General features: G+C 56.7%; 10 protein-coding genes across 10 annotated transcripts; 6 read left to right on the top strand and 4 right to left on the bottom strand.

Moving 5' to 3' along the window:
• Window positions 1–830: 830 nt before the first annotated feature.
• On the top strand, window positions 831–3,112 carry N657DRAFT_638938 (glycoside hydrolase family 5 protein). The gene is made up of 3 exons (XM_062791684.1): window positions 831–944; window positions 994–2,452; window positions 2,522–3,112. The coding sequence occupies exons 1-3, from the start codon at window positions 857–859 to the stop codon at window positions 2,643–2,645; spliced, it is 1,671 nt and encodes a 556-aa protein (XP_062652235.1). The 5' UTR covers window positions 831–856; the 3' UTR covers window positions 2,646–3,112.
• Window positions 3,113–4,076: 964 nt separating this feature from the next.
• Window positions 4,077–5,991, top strand: N657DRAFT_23632 (putative multidrug protein). The gene is made up of 3 exons (XM_062786354.1): window positions 4,077–4,688; window positions 4,756–5,255; window positions 5,310–5,991. The coding sequence occupies exons 1-3, from the start codon at window positions 4,183–4,185 to the stop codon at window positions 5,837–5,839; spliced, it is 1,536 nt and encodes a 511-aa protein (XP_062652234.1). The 5' UTR covers window positions 4,077–4,182; the 3' UTR covers window positions 5,840–5,991.
• N657DRAFT_23684 (uncharacterized protein) lies at window positions 5,840–6,923 on the top strand. Its single transcript, XM_062786356.1, has 2 exons — window positions 5,840–6,411; window positions 6,499–6,923. The coding sequence occupies exons 1-2, from the start codon at window positions 6,143–6,145 to the stop codon at window positions 6,740–6,742; spliced, it is 513 nt and encodes a 170-aa protein (XP_062652233.1). The 5' UTR covers window positions 5,840–6,142; the 3' UTR covers window positions 6,743–6,923.
• A 1,553-nt stretch (window positions 6,924–8,476) lies between these two features.
• On the bottom strand, window positions 8,477–8,847 carry N657DRAFT_638935 (uncharacterized protein). The gene has a single exon (XM_062791683.1). It carries the CDS (start codon window positions 8,809–8,811, stop codon window positions 8,599–8,601), a length of 213 nt encoding a protein of 70 aa, XP_062652232.1. The 5' UTR covers window positions 8,812–8,847; the 3' UTR covers window positions 8,477–8,598.
• A 1,167-nt stretch (window positions 8,848–10,014) lies between these two features.
• N657DRAFT_23225 (uncharacterized protein) lies at window positions 10,015–12,160 on the top strand. The gene has a single exon (XM_062786326.1). It carries the CDS (start codon window positions 10,214–10,216, stop codon window positions 11,975–11,977), a length of 1,764 nt encoding a protein of 587 aa, XP_062652231.1. The 5' UTR covers window positions 10,015–10,213; the 3' UTR covers window positions 11,978–12,160.
• On the bottom strand, window positions 12,131–13,356 carry N657DRAFT_638934 (riboflavin kinase). The gene has a single exon (XM_062791682.1). It carries the CDS (start codon window positions 13,065–13,067, stop codon window positions 12,345–12,347), a length of 723 nt encoding a protein of 240 aa, XP_062652230.1. The 5' UTR covers window positions 13,068–13,356; the 3' UTR covers window positions 12,131–12,344.
• On the bottom strand, window positions 13,353–14,677 carry N657DRAFT_23223 (protein FMP52, mitochondrial). Its single transcript, XM_062786325.1, has one exon. The coding sequence runs from the start codon at window positions 14,344–14,346 to the stop codon at window positions 13,645–13,647; it is 702 nt and encodes a 233-aa protein (XP_062652229.1). The 5' UTR covers window positions 14,347–14,677; the 3' UTR covers window positions 13,353–13,644.
• A 271-nt stretch (window positions 14,678–14,948) lies between these two features.
• Window positions 14,949–15,689, top strand: N657DRAFT_676242 (uncharacterized protein; the record flags this gene model as incomplete). The annotated part of the gene is made up of 2 exons (XM_062795880.1): window positions 14,949–14,976; window positions 15,034–15,689. 2 exons carry the CDS (start codon window positions 14,949–14,951, stop codon window positions 15,687–15,689), a joined length of 684 nt encoding a protein of 227 aa, XP_062652228.1.
• Window positions 15,690–16,131: 442 nt separating this feature from the next.
• On the bottom strand, window positions 16,132–17,384 carry N657DRAFT_607871 (BSD-domain-containing protein). Its single transcript, XM_062790252.1, has 2 exons — window positions 17,117–17,384; window positions 16,132–17,059 (listed from the first exon to the last, which is right to left on the bottom strand). Exons 1-2 carry the CDS (start codon window positions 17,306–17,308, stop codon window positions 16,286–16,288), a joined length of 966 nt encoding a protein of 321 aa, XP_062652227.1. The 5' UTR covers window positions 17,309–17,384; the 3' UTR covers window positions 16,132–16,285.
• Window positions 17,385–18,034: 650 nt separating this feature from the next.
• On the top strand, window positions 18,035–20,430 carry N657DRAFT_667710 (PAP1-domain-containing protein; the record flags this gene model as incomplete). The annotated part of the gene is made up of 4 exons (XM_062795416.1): window positions 18,035–18,969; window positions 19,034–19,790; window positions 19,857–20,148; window positions 20,205–20,430. Exons 1-4 carry the CDS (start codon window positions 18,520–18,522, stop codon window positions 20,428–20,430), a joined length of 1,725 nt encoding a protein of 574 aa, XP_062652226.1. The 5' UTR covers window positions 18,035–18,519.
• Window positions 20,431–20,763: the final 333 nt, after the last annotated feature.

Below are 20,763 nucleotides of genomic sequence, written 5' to 3'. Positions count from 1 at the left end.
AGTGCGACACAACGTCGCAACGAATTAGAACTTGACTTTGTGAACAGAACACGGGAAATGTTATTGCGTGGCATTTCAAGCCCTCCAAGACTTTCTACATCTCAACCCCACATGCACAACCGCGATTTGGCTAGCCACATCTCGCACTTACCTACAATGCATTCCTGGACCTGACAGTCCTATTGCAACTTTCAATCGCAACACAGAAAAAGGGACGAAAATGCCCCGCGACCCCTCCAACAACCGCCACTCTCACTCCCGCTCCCAGTCCCATAACCGCCACCGTGACCGCGACTGCGAAGCCCGCCGACACCGACGCAACTCCTCCGCCGCTGACGATGCAGCCGCCTACTACCAACACCGCCGCAAGAAGCGCTGGCGGAGCGCAAGCGGCAGCACCCCGCCGCGTCCAGGAGCGGAGTACCAACAGCCGATCTCCTCCTCGTCCGAAGGCACAGCCGCGTCTCTATCCGCGGCTGCCTTGGCGAGGCTGAACCGCGAGAATGCTGCGAGTGGTGCCAAGAGCGGTATCCGTGGGGATCAAAGGGATAGGACCAGAGATAGGACAAGGGAAAGGGAACGGGAACGGGAACGGGATCTGGTGCGGGATAGAGAGAGGGAGTTACGGAAAGAGCGGCGGCGGGAGCAGGGGCGGGAGCGGGGACGGGAACGGAATAGAGGATACGAAATTGTGGACGTTGCGCCGCCACTGGAGGATGGGAGGCGGCATCGGTCTCCGAGGAGGGAGAAGAGGCGGAGTGGTAGGGTGGTGAGCGGGCCGGTGCTGGAGGAGGGGAGGGGTGGAAGGGGTGGGGAAAGAAGAAGGGGGGCATGGAGTGGGTTGAGAGGCGGATGGATGGAGAGTGATGATAGTGTGGCCAGGGAGAAGGAGGGGTTGTGGAAGGGGCGGAAGAGGCCCTGGTATAAGCAGAAGAAGAAGCTGTGTGAGTCGTGGCTCCGTGTTCAGAGGAAGGATATTGCTGACGATAGCAGGGATACTGATTGGCGTGTGCACCGTGTTGCTGATTATCATTATCATTGTGGCAGCTGTGGTGGTTCCTAATTCTGGCTCTGGCGAGGAGAAGCGTGACGAGAGTAGCGGCAGCGACCAGAGTCGCCTCTCAGGGGTCCTAGTACCGAATGGCGCCCCTTCCTGGCTGAACCCCTACGTCTGGCAAGACATAGCCGACTTTAATCTCACCTACACGAACGAGACAGTCGGAGATATGCCCATCATGGGCCTCAACCTAACCTGGGACGACTCGGCGAAAGCAAACGAGCAGGTGCCGGCGCTCAACGAGGCCTGGGGCGACTATGCCAAGCGGCCAGCGCGGGGCGTCAACGTCGGCGGCTGGCTCTCCCTCGAACCGTTCATCACGCCGTCACTCTTCAACTACGACCTCCGCATGGGGATCGTCGACGAGTACAGTCTCTGCAAGTACCTCGCCTCGCGCTGCGAGAGCGTCCTCGAGAAGCACTACGCGACATTTGTGACCGAGGACACGTTCCGCCAAATCCGAGATGCGGGTCTCGACCACGTCCGCATCCCTTTCTCGTACTGGGCGGTCCAAACGTACGACGGCGACCCGTATCTCTTCCGTACGTCGTGGCGCTACCTCCTCCGCGCGATCGAATGGTGCCGGCGCTACGGACTCCGCGTCAACCTGGATCTGCACGGCCTCCCGGGCAGCCAAAACGGGTGGAACCACAGCGGTCGGCTGGGCGCCATCAACTGGCTCAATGGCACCGACGGCGGCCTCAACGCGCAGCGGTCGCTCGAGATCCACGATCGCCTATCCAAATTCTTTGCCCAGCCGCGATACAAGAACATTATCGCCTACTACGGCCTGGCGAACGAGCCCAAGATGACATATCTCCCCGAAGACAAAGTCCTGCAGTGGACCTCTGACGCATACGCCCTTGTGCGCAAGAACGGCGTGTCCAACGCCGCTGTCGTCTTTGGCGACGGCTTCCGCGGTCTGCACAAGTGGCAGGGCGAGCTCACCGGCCTCGACAATGCCGCGCTCGACGTGCACCAGTACCTTATCTTCAACACGGACCTGATCGTCTTCAACCACTCCGCCAAGGTGCGCCACGCGTGCGAGGGATGGACTGAGGAGACGTTGGAGAGCATGGACCGCGCGACGGGGTTCGGCCCGACGCTCGTCGCCGAGTGGTCGCAGGCCGATACGGATTGTGCGAAGCATCTGACGAATGTCGGTTGGGGGAACAGGTGGACGGGGACGTACATCACGCCGGACGGCAGCGGCGATGTTACTACCCCGAGGTGTCCAACGAAGGACAACCGGTGCAGCTGCGACGCGGCGAACGCGCCGGCTGGCCAGTGGAGCGACTCGTACAAGCAGTTCCTGAAGATGTTTGCTGAGGCGCAGATGTCGAGCTTTGAGAAAGGGTGGGGGTGGTTTTATTGGGTTTGGGATACCGAGGATGCGTAAGTAATTCTCTTCCCTGCTGCGGTTGACGGTGTTTAGGGGATTGTTGCTGACTGATACTGTTGTAGACCGCAATGGAGCTACAAAAAGGGGCTGGAGGCGGGAGTGTTACCGGCCAAGGCGTATGAGAGGAGTTTTGACTGCGACCTGTCACAAATTCCGAGCTTCTCGGATTTACCGGAGACATACTAGAAAGCGGGAGATCCCCTGGCGACATACAAAGGGGGGACATATTTAACTATAGATACTGCTCGGCGTTTCGGAGTTGTGGTTTGCCTGTGTGTTGGGAAGAAGGATAGCATCACTTCGAAGGTTGCATGTAGTTGCAATGGGCTGGGAACGAACGCATATATCGACCGAGCTCGAGATGCCGATTTGGTTGTGGCAAACGATGAGGTGTTGGACGCATCAAGCTGTACTAGGCTAGTACTACTAGGAAGCTCTGTGGATTTTCATCACCATCACGATCAGCGAACCAGGCGGTAAACATTTCAACATACTTCATACCAGTGCCGGAATACTTGCAGAGCAGTCCTATGAGAAAAGGAGGAGATGATTGTGCTCAATAGGCAGGTTAGTTTTTCTCAACTGCACTCTTCCGTTTCAAAGATGTCGATCGCTTTGCATTCTGTATAGAGCCTTTAGCAATTCCAACGTAAGACGGGAAAACATTCACAAACCTTATCAATATCACTGCTCGCGGAACATCCATCCCCCGGAAACACGTCGGGAATGCAGCGACTGCCAGGTTGAATCATCATCGAATGGCGCAAACTAATTCCGAGTTTCTCGTCTCGAAAATAAAAGGCTCAGTCTCGAAGTGTTAGCCGCTCGCTGACACATCGCAACATGCTTCGCCTGGGCAATCAGTAAGAGCATACATATAGATGTCCTGAAAGGAGCTGATTCGGCCACTGCACACTTAACACCGAGAGAACTTAACTGTACCTAATCATCATTAGTTGACGGCCCTGGATGCGCAGAAACTCGGCATCACAACGCCGAAACGGGTGTGGAGACCCGGCTGTCTCCGCTTTCCGCGTTTTTTGAGTTGAACAACGGCTCGTCATTGGCACGAAGAGCTTTCACCCCATGTCGTCTTCTTGAAGGGTATGCTGTGTCATCAGCCATCGCGTAATGCTGCTTCGCATCTGTAGGTCCTCCGTAAGGGAAAGCCTCTTCCCATCATTCCAGTCAGGTTACGAGTGACCAGACCAGAACCTTGATTTGGAGCGATGAACAATCGTCAAGGTTGGTTGGTTGTCGCTTTGTCACCAACACAGTTGCATCGGCCGTCGTATAATTACGCGAGCGTTAACCCCGAAGCCATGTGGAAACTCCCACAGGGTGGTATCAGCCAGGCCAGAATCTCCCCGTCCCAACTCCATCCGCACTCGGAGATCGAGGACAGGGGCGAGGGTGGACAATGGGCCGTATAAACGTCATGGCCTCCCCGGTTCCTGTCCACCATGAAGCTTTGCTTTATGTCCATCATGATAGCAACACAACAACACATTAGGTGTTATTCACGGTGACTTGACGTGAGGGAGGAGCGTTTATCACACTTGAGTGCTACTCCGTGATCTAACTCTCACCATCGCCCTCTTGGACACTCACTTGGCCTCCTCCCAGCATCATATACCGCGAGGACACTGAGTAGTTCAAGCCGACACAGAAACTACAATCCACTGAGTCAGACATCCCTCCGGAATCTGGATACGTACCCATAATGGCCGACCTAGACGAAAAAGATCACCAGGACGAAATGGAGCACCACTCCGGTCAGGAGCTCAACCCACCGCCCTCCAACATATCCACTACAACTGCCTCCGTTGGCCCAGACGCGGAAAGCAAACAGGAAATCCACGAAATCCCCTCCAGGCCAAGCATCGACACCACGACAACCAAAACCGACCCCCTGGGCTTTGAACCGATCCGCCCAGCACCACCGAACGCCCGCAGCCACAACCCACGGCGCATCAGCGCCGAGACCGTCGACACGCTCCGGCGCGAGCGCTCCAACAACGGCTGGGGGGTCGACGACATCGAAGGCGACGCGGCCGGCAGCGGCGGCTCCGTCGCCCCGTACAACCACCCCGGCAGCTCGGCAGCTGAGCGCGACCCGTTCGAGGTCGGTTGGGCCGGCGGCGACGCCGATCCGCTGTGCCCAAGGAGTTTCCCGCTGTGGAGGAAGTGGATGATCATCCTGATTACCAGCGTGGGGAGCTTTTGCGTGTAAGTTTTCCAGAGGGATCTGAAGAAGGAAGTAAAACTGGCATGAAGGGCTGACGTCGTAAAAAAGGACGAATGCTTCGGCGTCGTACACGTCGACGTACGCGCAGATGAACGACGAGTTTGGCACCAGCCGGCTGGTCGCGACGCTGGGCTTGTCGACGTTTGTGCTAGGCATCGCGCTGGGTCCGTTCTGGTCGCCGCTTGCTGAGTTCTATGGCCGGCGACCCATCTACCTCGCTTCGTTTGCCGGCTTCATCGTCTGGATCATCCCGTCGGCTGTGGCCAAGAACATCGAGACCATGATTGTGGCGCGCTTCTTTCAGGGGTTGGCGGGGAGCGCGTTCCTGTCTGTGTCGGGCGGAACCGTGGGGGATTTGTTCACTCGCGACACGATGCTGGCGCCCATGGCTATCTTTGCCCTGGCCCCTTTTGTCGGTCCGTCCACCGGGCCGCTGGTTGGTGGGCTGATCAACACGTACACCAACTGGCGCTGGACGCATTATGTCTTGATCATTTGGGCTTTCCTGTTGCTGGTCAGCATTGCGTTGCTGGTGCCGGAGACTTATCGTAAGTCACTCCGCTGTTGTCCCGGTGAGGTAATTGCTGACAAGGTTGGTTAAGACCCAGTCCTGCTGAAAAAGAAAGCTCAAAAGATTCGAAAGGAAACCGGCGACGACAGATGGCGCGCTCCCATCGAAAAGACGACAAAGTCGGTCTCCAAAACGGTCGCCTACTCTTTGCTCCGCCCCTTCCAGATTCTGGTTTCTGAGCCCATGGTGCTCGTGCTCAACATATACACGGCAATGCTCCTGGGGCTGCTCTACTTGTTCTTCGGCGCCTTCCCCCTCATTTTTCGCACCAACTATGGCTTTAACCTCTGGGAGGTTGGCCTGACCTTCATGGGTCTGCTCGTTGCCATGATCATCGCCTGCCTGAGCACCCCTTTCTGGACCAGACTGCGGCACAACATGGTGGCGAAACGGCACAAGGAGACCGGCGTGCTCAAGGACGAGCCCGAGGACCAGCTGCCGCCCGTCATCTTCGCCGCGCCGCTGATCACGGGAGGTCTGTTTTGGTTCGGCTTCACCACGTATCCTTGGGTGCACTGGATCGTGCCCATCATTGGCTCTGGCGTGTTTGGTCTTGGGTGAGTGCGCACCTTTCTTTCGGTGGACTTTCAACTTGATGTCGGGGCAAGACACAGGAGAGTGGCGTTGTCTTGCGGATTTGTGCTGCCACCCAAGGCGGTGATGTGGACATAACTCAGTGGCAGATTCGTCACGGAGAGGCCTCAGCGCAAGGCAACGGTGCGCGTGGCAGCGGCCACGTCAATCTGCCCTTGCGCCAGCGTCTTATTGTTTGTTGCTTTGCTTAAGATTCTGCCAGGGTGCTGCGACGTCGCCCTCTCCTGGCCCCTTTTCCTCGACTCTGCATATCCGGCGTCTGCGAGGCTCATGTCGTTACCCGTCGCTAACCGTGCCTTGTTCCGCAGGATGTCGCTCGCTTTTACAGGCATCTTTACTTTTCTGGTGAGTGTAACCCGCCGCCCGCAGAGCACAGACATAACCCGCGGCTCACAGCTCAACATCCGGTCGATGAGCATTGGGAGGGGACAGGCAGAAGAGGTGCTGATACGAGCTCGTGGATGTCTAGGTCGACGCATATCCACGCTACGCAGCAAGCGCTCTAGCATCCAATGCCCTGGTTCGGTGTTCTTTCGCAGGTAAGCTTTCACTGAGACTGCCAAACTCTCATAGTTCTCCCTGGACTCCCGCTCTCCTTGAGATAGTTTGTGCTGACTCATACGTAGCGATATTTCCGCTCTTTGGCATCCAGATGTACGAAGGACTCGGCTTTCAATGGGCTACGGGCCTCGTCGCCTTTGTAACGCTCGCCTTAATGCCGTTCCCTTACATCTTCTTCCGCTACGGCAAGAAAATACGAGCCAGGAGCAGATTCGCGACCTCCACATGAACAGCGTGGGGGCACGTCAAGCGGGGACATGGGAAGACCCGTCTCGGACCCGGCCCGATGACCGGGATCGACGTGTCTAAGGCTGCAGGGAGCCAGCTGTGGTCTGCTGGGGCGACGGATAAACACCTCGCTGGGCAGTGGGGCTGCTGGTTGATCTCTTCGATCATCCATAACGAGACAGGCCTGCCCTTTGCCAGCCTGCCGGCTCTTGACCCTCCTATATGGGGACGTGCCTTTTTTTTGGGTTCGGGATGGAGGCCGGGTTTTGGGCACCACATCTTGGACGTCCCGGCGACCAGGTAATGCGGTGGATGACGGGAGAAGAGGGCACAGTCGGCAGAATATGACCCCAGGATCTGATTTCGCCTGGGTTGAGCATCAGCCAAGGCCGCCACATGTGGCAAACTGAAGCCGAAAAGGCTTGTGTCGTGCCTCCCTCTTGATGGTGGGCTGGATGGGTGCCAGAGCACGACCTGTTCTGGGCATTGGCAAGTCCGCTCGGCACTCTCCGCACAGCGCACTCGAGACAGCGACTGGTCCAGGCTGGCAGCAGGATGAACCAACTGGAAGACGGAATTGGAGAGGAGTTAAAACTCAGTCATGTGCTGATCGTCCTCGCGGGACTGCCTGATGCCGCTCCCTGCCTCGTACGGTCAGGTGAGGCCAAATGACTGACACATTGAGGGTCTTTCATGTCTTGCTGTTCAAGTAAGCTGGCTCGCTCGCAGAGGGGTTTGGGCAGGTGAGCCCGGTGAGCTGCGCTGACCTGGTACCTAACCGGGCATTGAGCGTTCTAGTGGTATGAAGCCTGGGGAGGAGCAAAGTATTCGTTTGTCGAGATTTGCTAATCCAAAACCCAATCGAGGGTCTTGCAGCGGTTAGCAAAACTGGAGTTTGAGCAACAGCACGATGGACTTATAGTCTCTATGGCAAGGCAGAGCTGTCCATGACCTGTTTCAAGAATCACTATCCTAGCCGAGTGAGACTGTGACCATGCCCAAGCCGAGACTAACTATGTACCTATCCTTGCTCGAGCCTTGTAAGGTAATGAGCTAGAGGTTCGTCTCAACCTGATAACTTTGCCATTTTTCGGAAAAACCTTTTTGAACGACGAGTCGGTGTATTAGGTACAGTACGTACCCACTAGTCCGTACCTCTGGGCAAGACAGGAACTCGGTCTTGGCTCGCCAATTACTCAATAGAAGGATCTGCAACTGGGGTCCAGTTGAACTGCGGCCCGCGGGTACCACTTCGTGAGTCGTGCGAGCAGCTGTGACGGGACGGGGCAACCACATGCAACAGACAAGCTCGTCGGGGTCGGGTAATCGCTTCGGCCTTACCATTCCCATACCTGTAATGCCATGTCGCACCAATGGCAGAACAGTTCCTGGCAGTTTGAGAAATTTTGTGATATCATCGCCAATGCAGTAAATTGAAGAACAACCGAGGGCGAACTTGGGCTGTCGACAGGCCCCGAACAACCTCCTGTGTGATTGGGGAACTTGAAATCCACCACTGTTCTGTGCTGACTGGGGGCAAGTCTGCGACCCCGCACCTGCCAAGGTACATTGGTACTTGCATTTATATTTGTACCTTGCCCATCCGGGAAGAAGGAACGAGGTTTAGCTCGGCTCAAGCATGCCCACCGCGGCTGAGCAACCACAGACTCAGCACTGACTCTAACAAGCGCAAATCCAATTATTCCACCACTCCAGAATGGATCAGGAAAGAGTAAAAACCGCCCACCACGACAGCTCACCAAATCGACAGCACTCCTTCTCTCCGTAACGGCCATGCAGAGAGTAGCGGGTCGATAGCGGCATTTGGACCCGAACAACTGGAGCCCGCTAATTTTCACCCCACCTCGACTCGCCTTGCCTCCCCGACTTGTATGTACCTTGCATACACAACAACGCCGCCTCCGCTGCCGTTGCTCCTAGCTGATTGCGGGCAACTCGAAGTTTAGCTGACCCCGTATTGGATCATCTGGCTGCCCGCACCGACATTGGCCGCACGACCAACGCAAACCGCGGAGACTGCGACAAGCAGGACAAACACGAACGAGCAAAGAGGGACGGTCCTGGGAGAGGGAGAGGAGGCAAAGGACAGGAAGCGAGAGACGGCGTGCTGGCACGTTAGTCATAAACATTACGATACCGCAAATCGCTGGAGGACGCCGACGCACAGCAAAAAAAAGCCACCCGTTTCGAAGTCCCGCATCCGAACCAATCGGCCTCCGGTCTGCTCGTTGCCTCTTGAACGCCAGGCCATTCCAGCTCTGTCCTGCCCTACCGACGACGCGCCAAGGGCATGGTCGACCATAAAGTGGACGGCTAGTTGCATGTTTAAATGCCTTCCTGCCACTCCTGTACGACGCGCACTTGCTAGCTATCGAGACTTTTCCCCGGACCGCACCTGTGCTCGACCCGCTGCCGCGTGACTCGAGAGACCCTCTACAGAACCGCACGCCCTGTGTCGCTCCACGGCCCAGGCTCCGCGAGTTCCGCCCGGACGGTGGCGCTGGTCGCACAAGGAATCGTCGACCTATTTCCCCGAGCCAATTGGCAGCTCCGCCAGGAGAGCCGCTGAAAATACGAGACGGCCACTTGTCGCTGTGTATCGGACCTTGTTGGTCAGCTGGCACAAGCAATACCATTTGCCTGGGCCGACGATCAACACTGGGATATAGCGGGAGGCTACATTGAAGACCAAACCGCCCAAAAAAGCCACTGAGTGGCGGTTGATCTTCCACCCGTCTCGCAGAGCTGCTCGGCGCCTGTTTTATCGCCGCTCACAACGCCTGATTCAGAGGTCTCGCGGGGTTCCGCCGTCCACTCACTTGGCGCAACCATTCTGGGATACCTGCTTCCGCTGGCTTCTCAGCTACTCGGTGCCCTACTCTGACAACGAGTGCGGCGTGCAGCGCCAATCAATTGCTGTGCTGGTGCCACCGCTGTGATATTGCTGCAGGCCACCTCAGACGCCCATCCCTGCTGCCTCCTTTGAGGTCACACCCCGGAGCCGAAGTTGGCCTGGTTGGGCCTGGGGCCCTTTCTGCATTGCCTCGCTGCCCGTACTCCTCGGGCCGTATATAAGCCAGGGCGCCATGCCGGAAGACAGCGGGCATTCCGGGCCAGAGGCTTCGGGTGCCATGTCTGAGAGTGAGAACGAGTACGACGAGACGGATCATCTCGTCAAAGACGAGGACGAGAAAATGGCTGAACAGGGTCTTCTTGCCTCGGAAGGCGCCGCCGACACGGGCGGTGAGGTTAAGAAGAAGTATGACCCGAAAGACCCCCTGCGGCCTCGGAGGAAAAAGGCCAGGCGGGCTTGCTTTGCCTGCCAAAGGGCTCACCTGACGTGCGGTAAGCCTCGTCATCCCGATTGTCGTCTCCTATCAGCTTCCCCTGTCACCGGGCTATATGCCCTGCTCAACCTTGCTTGCTATCTTCGCCTTGGGCTGAGGACTGGCGACGACTGCAAATGGTTCGTGAGCTGATTGCTGCTTAGGGGACGAGAGGCCATGCCAGCGGTGTATCAAACGGGGCTTGATGGATAGCTGCCAGGATGGAGTCAGGAAGAAGGCCAAGTATCTTCACGACGCTCCGCCAGAGGCACTACGACCAGTCCTGGGCCCAAACTACAACCCCAATACCTCACCGCGGCAGAATGGCCATCGAAATCCGAGTGTCTCGACCTCGGAGGCATCCTCTACCCCCGGAACCTTCTTTTCACAGTCGGCGCCCGCCCAGTTCCATCCCCTCTTCTCTGCTGCCCAACCTCCGATGGGGACCCTAGCCGAGAGTCTTCCTTTTGGAAGCCAGCAATCACCCGTATCGCCATCTTTTCAGACCTCAGGCACTCCGCAAATAAGCGGCATGACGGTGCCCCAAGTGTCGAGTCCCATGGCAAACTTTGGGGCTCTACCGTTCGATCCGAGTGACCCCAACATTTTCAACTTCAACTTGGAGGGGCTCAACTTTGGCAGTCAGTATGGCGCCTTGGAATTCGGCATGCTCGGGCACATGTCTTCAGGGGCTGCCGAGACGCCGCCGCAGGACACCGCAATACCGCGGTCCGCGAGCGGGAGCCTCAACTTTGGGCCCGGCGTGTTCGGGAATGGGGTCAACCAGTATGAAAAGGTGTACGAGGGCAACATTCTGGACAGCTTCCTCGGCCTCGACGCGAATTCCAATGCACTGTATTCACAGGGCAACCTGCAGCATGGTCTACCGCACGCCTACGCGATTGCGGCAGGCTCCAACAGCGTCCAGAGCCCTAGTACTGACAATAACAGTCCGCAACCGACCACTCTTGGCTTCGATGGCTCTCCTACCATGGCTACGTTCTCGTCAACGCCCGGGAGTAAGCCGACAAACCAGCAACGTCCAACCACTAGGCAGTCGAATGCGTTGGCAAAACTAGGGACGCAGTCGATCCTGGGGAAACGACAGCGGGACCCCTCTCACATCTACGATACGGTCAAAGAGCCGTTCGGCTACGTTGCGAGTTTTCACAAACTCTTCAATCTCATCCAAAGCAGGTTTGCGCCAGCACATACGTCGCGCATTGCGAAGTCACTGGCCAGCATTCGGCCGTCGCTGCTTGCCTCCACGAGGAACCTCACGAGGCAGGATCTGGTCTTCATGGAAAAATACTTCCAGCGGTCGCTCTTTGAATACGAAGAATTCATGCATCAATGTTCCAGCCCCACCCTCGCGTGCAGACGGACTGGAGAAGTGGCAAGCGTCAACAAGGAGTTCACAGCCCTCACCGGATGGACGAAGGACGTACTCCTCGGCAAGCAGCCGAACTGCAACGTCAACCTCGGCGGCTCTGCCTCGGCTAGCTCCAGCACCAAGGGGCGAGTCGGTCTTACCACCCCACGTCTCAAGACGCTAAACATGGACGCCGTGGGGTCGTCAGACAGCCCGCAGCCGGTGTTCCTCGCCGAGCTGATGGACCACGACAGCGTTGTTGAGTTCTACGAGGACTATTCCCAGCTCGCCTTCAACGACAGCCGCGGCCACAAGACGCGAAAGTGCCGGCTTCTCAAGTACCGGGTACCAGATAAAGAGGATAGCGGAGGCGAGGGCCTCGCGCCCGATCAGACGCCGCAGAGGGATCCTCGAAACAGTATCCTGAGCAACCGTGTGGCCAAGATTGACGGCGAGCATGGCATCTCGAAGCTGGAGCGCGACGGCAAGCTCGAGTGCAGCTACACGTGGACCATCAAGCGCGATATGTTTGATATGCCCATGCTGTTTATCATTAATGTGAGCACGATGTCATTTCGTTGCTGGCCATCGTGGTGAGGGATTCAAGAAGATGGACTGACAAATCTTGCAGTTCCTACCATGTTATTACCGCAACCACAACCAATTGGCCGTTTGACGGGAGTATGTGCAGACATTTGGGACGGGAAATAAAAGGAAGCGGAAAACGGGGCATTGACGGTGTTGTCAGGTACGGTTTGGATTCGGATACCTTGGTATATGACTATTTGGGACTCTGGGGTTGCCACTGGGTTGGCAGTCAGAACATGAATTGTTCGATCTCTAACCATAATCCCTTTCTCATGAATTGTTTGACGCTTAACTCCTTTAACACGCTCTACATCCAGGTACCCTCATCCAACACCAACTCCTTCATCCCACCCGATCGCTCCCTATCCATCACCGCCTATTTCCCTTCCTCATCCCCTTTCTCCTTCGGCAGCTGACTAGGCCGTATCAACCACGCACAGTCCAGCTCGCCCCTCATAACGACCTTCTCCACCCCGCGATCCTCCCCAGCCTCACCTGGCAGATCAATCTCGACGTCAACCCCGCGAGGCGCCCACCCTTCCCTCGCCAGACTCCGTTTCGCAACCTCGCAGTCGAACTTGATGTCGGCGATCAGCGCCTCCAGCCCGCTGTAGTCTTTTTCTTCGCGTATGAAGCCCGTGATGAGCAGCCGCATCTCGGCGCCGTAGAAGTCGGCGCCGAAATCGTGCAGCACGTGCACCTCGGCCGAGCGCACCGTGTTCTTATAGAAGGGGTTGTACCCAATCGACATGACCATGGGATAGACGGTGAAGCCGTTTGCGCCGCGCGTTCGGCTGCTACTGCTCCAGTCCGGAATTTCGGTTTCAGTTGTGGTGGGTGTGGTGGGTGTGGGTGTGGAATCTGGGTGGGATGGCGGCAGGTTGAGGGATGCCCAACCGAAGTAAACGCCCGAGGGGACCGACGAGATCCAGGGGGTGAGGGCGTCGTCTACGGGCAGGTTGGCCGTTGGGATGCCGAGTTCTTTGGAGCCGCGCCCGAATCCGCTTATCACTTGGCCCGACATGCGGAGGGGGTAAGGGGGAAACGGGCCGGACGGGTCGCCGACTACGAGGGGGCGGTTGGGGGCTGGGGCCGCCATTGTGGCTTTGATCCTTAGTTTCTTAGACAGTTTGGTTTGTGGTCTGGCTTGGAAGAGGATCAAAGTCGTGGGTAGGTTAGGAGGAAGGGAGGATGGGTTGAGCTGGTTTGAAGTAGAGGGCTGACACCGGCCGAGGCGGGCTCGGAATGAAATGGAACGGACGAAGTGAATTCGACGGCGGGGTATTCCCTGGTGGGGTGGTGGCTTTTCAGGGTCCAAAGATAAGATAGAGGAAGCGATTTAAGCTTACACTCGGGCACGTACAGACGGGATCAAAAAGTCCGCAAACTGAGCCTCATTTATATTATCTGTGAAGGATGGACTCGGCCTTCGGAATAGCCCGGCAGGTCGAAATGTCCGGTATTACACGTACAACTAATTTTAACTAGGTAATACTGACTCGGTGCAACTGCACGCAGCACATCGTCTTTATAACATACAGATATTCCAGGTTTCGTATCCTCGAGACCAGTCTGTCAGTCACACAGCATTGACTTCCAAGAGCCCTCATCAATCCAGCTCCGAGTCCGTCTTACAAGTGCCTGCCCGTCCCACCATCCTGCCCGTTCAAACACGATTAGCTCTTCCACTCCGTCCGCCCAAGCCTTACAATATCGCTCTGCTCCAGCACCCAATGCTTGGACGGCGCCTTCCCCTCCTCAGCAATCTTCGCTGCGTGCACCGCGGCCCGCGCGATAACCTCAGCTTCTTGCCCAAACAAATCCTGAATTCCCTGTCCAAGTATCTTCCCCAGCCCCTTCCACGCCCCAATCATGACGCCCGCGCCCTGGTGCGGCACCTCCCGCTCGCCCACGATCAGCCCCGGCCGCAGGATGATGGCCGTCTCAAACCCAAGCCGCTGAATCGTATCCTCCACGCCCCGCTTCATCTTGCTGTACGGCACCGAGCTGCTCAGCAATCCCCTGGTCCCAGCGCTCGAGACGAAGACAAAGTGGCGCACGCCGGCGGCTTTGGCCGTCTGCGCCAGCTCCACGTTCAGGTCGTGGTCGATCTTCCACTGGTTGGCGATGCCGCCGGCCTGGGCGCGGGTGGTGCCGAGCGATGAGTAGACGGTTGAGGGCGTGGGCTTGATGCTGGCGAGCTTGGCGGCCCACTGCGTCGTGTCGGCCTCGACCGTGGCGTGCAGTGTCGGGCCGGCTGACTTGGGCGCCCGCCGCGAGACCGTGTGCACGGCGGTGACGGAGCTGTCGGCCAGCAGCGTCGAGAGGATGTAGGAGCCGACCAGGCCGGTGCTGCCGATAAGGAGGGTTGAGGCCATGGTGATGGTTGTGAAGGCGTTCGCGGTTTGACTTCAGGTGGTGAGGTGAGTGGGTGAGTCCGGTGTCGTAGTGTAGCTTGGAATATCAATGCCTGAGATGAATTGATATGTTGATGTTGAGTGTTAAATAGCTGGCGAGGGCTGCTTTGAACACCGGCTTTCTTCACGTGTTAACCCCAAAATCCGAGACAGGCAGTAGCATCGAAGACGAATGCGACATTAGGGAAGCCAAGACGGAGAGTTCAGTTACCGCATTCGGAGGATCAATCAAGCCGAAGTGATCATGGCCTCATGCTTGGATTGTGCCCGTCATCTCTAGTGGCCGAAAATGCAGATGCCAGACTTTGATGCCGAGTATCAGTTTATCTTCGTCACCAAGTGAGAGCCTAATAAGTGTCATCATCTTGCAGTCTCGGCTTCTCAACCCCAACCCTGAGATGCTACCCGTTGCTCGAACAACACCAAAAAAAAAATCTCGATCCAATTCAACAACCGGACCCCACCACGCCCCTAAAGTTAACCTCCTTTCCCCTCACATCTACCCAGAAACAGCTACTTCACCGTGCATGCCATAGTATAACACCGCACATTCGAACCAAACCATGGCCAGCAGCACAACCCCAAGTCCGGGTAGGCTATAGACCCTCCTCTCACAACCACCCATGTTCCCTGCTAACAGTTCACCAGCAACCTGCCAATCGAACTTCGAACAGGGCGTCGCACTCTCCCTGCACCTCTGGGAAGCCCTAACCGTGGCCGTGCAGAACAACTGGGGCGGCCCAGACTCGTCCGACAAGCGCGACTGGTTCGCGGGCGCCATCGTCGATCTCTTCCCGGACGTCTCGAGACTCACGCCTGCGCAGCTGCAGCAGCGGATAACACAGCAGCAACAACAACAGCAACAACCCACCCAGCAACCCCAAGTAATCATCATGGCAGGCAACGCGGAAGAGCCAGACCAAGAAGACGTTGAGACCGTCCTCCTCCAGGTGATGCTCGACGAATTCGAGGTCAACGTCGACGATGACTCGGCGTTTGAGGTGGCCGAGCAGGTGGTGCGGATTCGCGGAGAGTGCCTGCGGGGCAAGTTTGACGGAGTGGAGGCGCTGCGGAGGAGGTGGGAGGCCCGCAAGGGGAGCAAGGTCGTAATGAAGAAGGCCGAGGACCAGGACGACGAGACGGATTGGGATACGGATGATGATGATGATGATGAGCAGGAAGCGGACGGTGACGGTGACAATGATGTCGAGATGGGCGATGCGCCCGCGCTTGCGAGGAAGGAGAGGCAGGAGCCTGAGGTGGACGAGGATGGGTTTACTAAGGTTACGAGAAAAAAGAGGTAGAGAGTGAGGTTGGTCAAGATATTTGGGCTCTCATTGGAGCGATGTACGGCGCGGGAATCACAGGTCCCCATGAGCGGTTATACGACAAACAAAATGAGCCGATCCAAACTCCGGCAACCCCGGGTCAAAGCCATACCCCAGCCATAATCCAACCTGGCCTTCAAACGCCCACAACACACGAGTTCACTCCCAATCCTCCTCGTCGCTGCTATCATCGTCTTCGTCGTCATCATCATCATCATCAGCGTTCCGCGCCTCTTTCGGACTGTTGGGCGCTTGGCTGGGCGCTTGACTGGGGACGCCAGATGTGGTGCCGACGACGTCGTAGCTCGCGTCACTATCGGCCTGCGACTTCTCGTCGTTGGATTTCCGGGGTTCGGCCGGCTTCAGAAGGCCTTTGCTGGCTGCGGGCGGTTGAATGGTGGTAGAGGACTCCGTTGACCCGGGCCTCTTGGGTGCTGTGGTCGCTTTGCTGTTCTCAGCCTCGTCATCCGACTCCTCACCCGACTCTTCATCTTCGTCCTCCTCCTCGGAATCCTCATCCCATCCGACTTCCTCCTCCGCTGAAGCGGCTGCAATAGAGAATTAGCGTAGATTCATCCGAAATCAATTTCGTCGTCCTCTCGCATACCCTTGAGCAAATCCCTCCTCCGCGCCTCGGCAGTTTCGATGCCGTGCCTGAGAAAGTAGTATCTCTTCCAGAAATCAGTGTAGGCCACCTGGTCCGGCACAAGCTTCTCCATCGTCACCCTCAGCTCGGGATACTTTTCGAGGTCGCTGCTGATATCCGCCGTCTTCTTGTCAATATCAAATGTCTTAGTCCAAGCCTCGAACTCGGCGCCCGTGCCATCCTTGGCGAAGCTCTCGGGTGACGTGTGAATGACATGCAGCTGCGCATCGAACCGCGACGTGTGAATTACCCTCTTGCCGTGCGCGTCCTTGCTCTCGAAGAGTACGGTGTTGCCCTGGCTGTTTGCCTCGTCGCCGGTTGGCGGCGCGATCTTGATGGCGTCTTTGAAGAAGTCCCGCAGGTTGGACCCGAACCGGAGCAGCGCCTCGTCTGCTGCGTCCTCGGCCTTCTGGAGATCCTTCAGCCGCTTGGCGGCCTCCCCGCGCAGCCGAGAAAGCACCGTCTCGGAATCTTTGAGCGTGTCCTCCAAGGACATGTCCTTGGCTGCTGTGGGCGTCATCTCGGCATTGTCGCCTGGTTCTCTTGACGCTGACGATGATGCTGCTGAAAGAGCAGCTGTGTTGAGAGACAGATTCCGCGTGTGTTTGATAATTGTCTGCCCCAGGTCGGTGAGGCCGCGCGTCGCATCCTGACCCACGGCTGAAAGCTCCTTTTGGGCCTCATGGTAGACGGTTCCGCCCTGGCAGGCATGGTCAGGGCGGCGGCAACCATGCTATCCGGGATGGGAATCACACACCTGCTTCACAACACTCCCAAAGAAGCCACCGATGCGCGCCCCCCATGGGCTAGAGGAGAAGGCGCGGTAAGCATCCTGCAGATCCTCGTTTAAGCTGGCCTGCGGAGCCGGCTTCTTGTTCCCCGACTGCGAGTCGCTGTGCTCCTCTGGAAACGTCGACTCTTGAATGTGGTCGTACGCAATGTCCATCATGGCCGACGTGGGTTGATTACGGCCCGTTCAAAATGTTTGCAATTTTCTGACTTAGAGACACTGAAGGCGCGTTTCGGTGCCTATGCTGTCACATGAATTGGCAGTGTCCAAGGTCCGAATTAGGTTGACAAGGCTGATGATGGCTTGATGTTGGTTGCGGAGTTGCAGCAGCCAAGCTTCGCCCCGCCGCTCCAGGCGAACAAAGCACGGGCCATGATTAGCCGGCTCGGGTCTTGGCAATGTTTTCAACAGATATCCTTTCACGTTCAACTTGCAGCTTCAATTCCTCACATTCTCAAGCCCCATGGCACTGGGAGCTCTTTCACAAAAAATGATACAGTACTTTTTGTCTGATGCGTTGAGCGGGTCGAGACACCGCGAAATGCAGCAGGACGAAGCAGATGTCGAGAGCCTGGCTCAGCGTGTGACAATAAAATGAAGACGAGAGATGATCTCAGGAGAGAGGTAACATCATCACGAAATTGCCACCCAGGGATCCTCTGAATCCCGTGCGCTCAATCGGCTTGAATTGGCCTTCTCGATTTCTGGCCCTGGTTTAAAGCACCAACGGTCGATCTCGATAAGGCGCCTCAAACGGATTCCCTTCACGTGTTGAAGTCTCTAGCAATTAAGCTACAAGGACGGTCCGCTTTTCCGGATCCGTCGCATCCACAGCGCACAGACAGGAACCAGTCAGATTTTCCCAAGCGTTCCATGGCCGCTGACAAATTCCTGCAGCCATCAAATCCAGGCAGCAGATTGCCAGAAAGGCCGCGACTTTTCTGACTCCCACCGAGGTCGCATTTGTTCCTTCAATGTCGGAGCTTGGTCCTGACTCCTGTGTCTCCTAACTCTGTGTGCCAATTCGAGACATTGTGCTCCCTCCCTGCCCCGATCTTTGCGGGTCAATTTTCCACTTGCGCAGCCTTTCGGTTCCCCCCCTTTGAGAAGCACTTTCTCTGACGTTTTCGGTTCGGGGTCGTTTGTGCTCTTTGTCCAACGTTCGGTACCCCGCGTAATACCAAATTCGGGGTTCGGACTTAACTCTCTACCACCTTCGCCCTGGCCAGCCCCCCGCGCCCTTTGACGACACGACACCTCTTGGGCCGTCGGCCATTGCATCTCGTCCTGCGAGACGACTTCTCCAGAAACACCCACCCCCATCCTCTGCCCTCTTCAATTCAAGGACGGCGCAGAACGACTCGGTCAAGATGACGTCGTCTCAGAACCCACTCCAGGGACTCGTCTTAACTCCGCAGCAACAGAGTCTGTTGTTTGCCGCCCTCAACTCCAATCGCCCGAACAATAGCCCATCCAACGCCGGCTTCAACATGTCGCCACTCACGTACAATGGGTCGCCCGTCCAGCGAACAGATGGTCTGTCGACCTTCAACAGCAGCCCCGATCTTGACTATGACTATGATTACGCTGGACCCGATTCGAGCTTTGACTTCCCCTTCGACGACGCCAACCAACCCAAAATGATTGGCGATCTGCCCGGCGCTCAAAGGGCGCCTAAGTCCACTTCTCCCGATTCAGAGTCGCCAGAAAAGAGAAGTCACCCCGACGACGGGGAGAGCTCTGGCGCCAAAAGGCGGGAGAGCGAAGAAAAGGTGGCCAAGAAGCCAGGCAGGAAGCCTCTTACGACGGAACCTAGCTCGGTAAGTGTCGCTGGCAGTGGCTTCGCCGGCGCTGATCCAAAATAGTTGCTGACAAGGCCGCCAGAAACGGAAAGCTCAGAACAGGGCCGCCCAGCGAGCGTTCAGAGAACGCAAGGAGAAGCACCTGAAAGATCTGGAGAATAAAGTCCAGGAGCTGGAGAAATTGTCCCAGGCCGCGAACAGCGAGAAAGAAGCACTCCGTACCAAGGTTGAGAAAATGACGGTCGAGCTGAACGAGTACAAGAAGCGATTGTCGTTGCTCTCGAGTGGTCGGCCTGTTCATCAGGGGCCAGCCGCGCCCACCTTCGGCAGCTCTTTCCTGAACAACCTAAACGACGTCAACTTCCAGTTCGAGTTCCCCAAGTTTGGTAGTCTCCCGGGGCCGCCTATCAGCAACACAAAGAAGTTGTCAACGACATCGTCGCGGGCATCGACGAAGAGCAGCATTGATCATCGCAGCCCGAGTGAGAGTTCACAAGACGGTATCAGCCCGGGTAATTCCAGCTCTTACAGTCAGATCGCCTTGGATTCTCAGACCAAGCTGGACCTTGCTGCTCTCTCTTCTGGGCTCTTCACGCCGCCACTCACCAACGGCCATGCCGCCAACGGCTCATCAGTTAGCATGGATTCCCACTACAACATGGGCGGCGCCACCACACACAGCTCGCCCTCTGCCTCCTCGAACTCCCACATGGGCGGCCCGAGCTCTTCATGCGGAACTTCGCCGGAACCGTATACTCAGTCACCTTTGGGCTTCAAGCCGGTGGATACCCTCGCTACGATTGGGGAGGAACATCCGAGCCTCAACAACCAAGCTCAAGGTGAGCAGCCTCGACGAAAACCTGGTACTCTGCAGCTTTATAGAGATATCCGCTAACATGTGTCAGACTTTGGCACTTTCGCTAGTGCAGGCCTGGATGGCTTCAGCCAATGGCTTCCCCAGAGTGATTTCCAGTTCGACCCGCAACTGTTCGGGGACTACCGCGACCCGCAAGAGAACATTTTATCGAACGGTTTCGATGACAGCTTTTTCAATGACGCGTTGGATGTAGACTTCGTCACACCATTCAACCTGCCGATCACGAGTCCACCAGCGCCCAAGAAGGATCTCATTGCTCAGATTGATGCTGCCAAGAATGATGACGAGCCCATCCAGTTGCTGAAATGCAATCAGGTTTGGTATGTTCGACCGCGATTGACTCAATCACTCCGCAACCTTGCTAACAAACCCGCAGGGAAAAAATACAAAAGTGTCCCAAGGCTCAGTCGGGTGATTTTGACCTAGACGGGCTTTGCGCAGACCTTCAGAAGAAGGCCAAGTGTGATGGCACCGGCCCGGTCATCAGCCAGGAGGACTTCCAGGACGCTGTCAAGAAGTATCTGTGCAAGGACGAGGAAACGACGGCTGCCGTTGATGCGGCTGCCAAACAGATGCAGTCGTCGACAAAGTCAAAGGCTTGAAGCTGTCCAGGCGTGTTCCTGGTACAGTCTCCTACATTGTACAACAACGGATGGGGCAGTCCGTGAGAGGTGGCTCGCGGCCACGGGTCCCTGGTCTCTTTCGGTGGCACACCGGCGGTTTATTTGAGAGCAAAACGCATCGACACGGCGCCTAGAACTGCGCAGGTTCGAACACACACAACCTCGGAACAAGTGTGACGCGGCACCGGCGTGCTGATCACGGAAGGGTTTCTTGGAAGGAGATGAATTGCATGGAGTACGTGGGATATACCATTTGAAAGGATCACAACACATACATTATAACTACTCTTTCGCTTTTCCTTTTTACGTTTC

The sequence above is a fragment of the Parathielavia appendiculata genome (assembly GCF_033297405.1).
Source record: "Parathielavia appendiculata strain CBS 731.68 unplaced genomic scaffold N657scaffold_1, whole genome shotgun sequence".
NCBI classification, from domain to species: domain Eukaryota; kingdom Fungi; phylum Ascomycota; class Sordariomycetes; order Sordariales; family Chaetomiaceae; genus Parathielavia; species Parathielavia appendiculata.
Note: the sequence above shows the minus strand (reverse complement) of the source record. Positions and strands in the feature narration are given on the sequence as shown.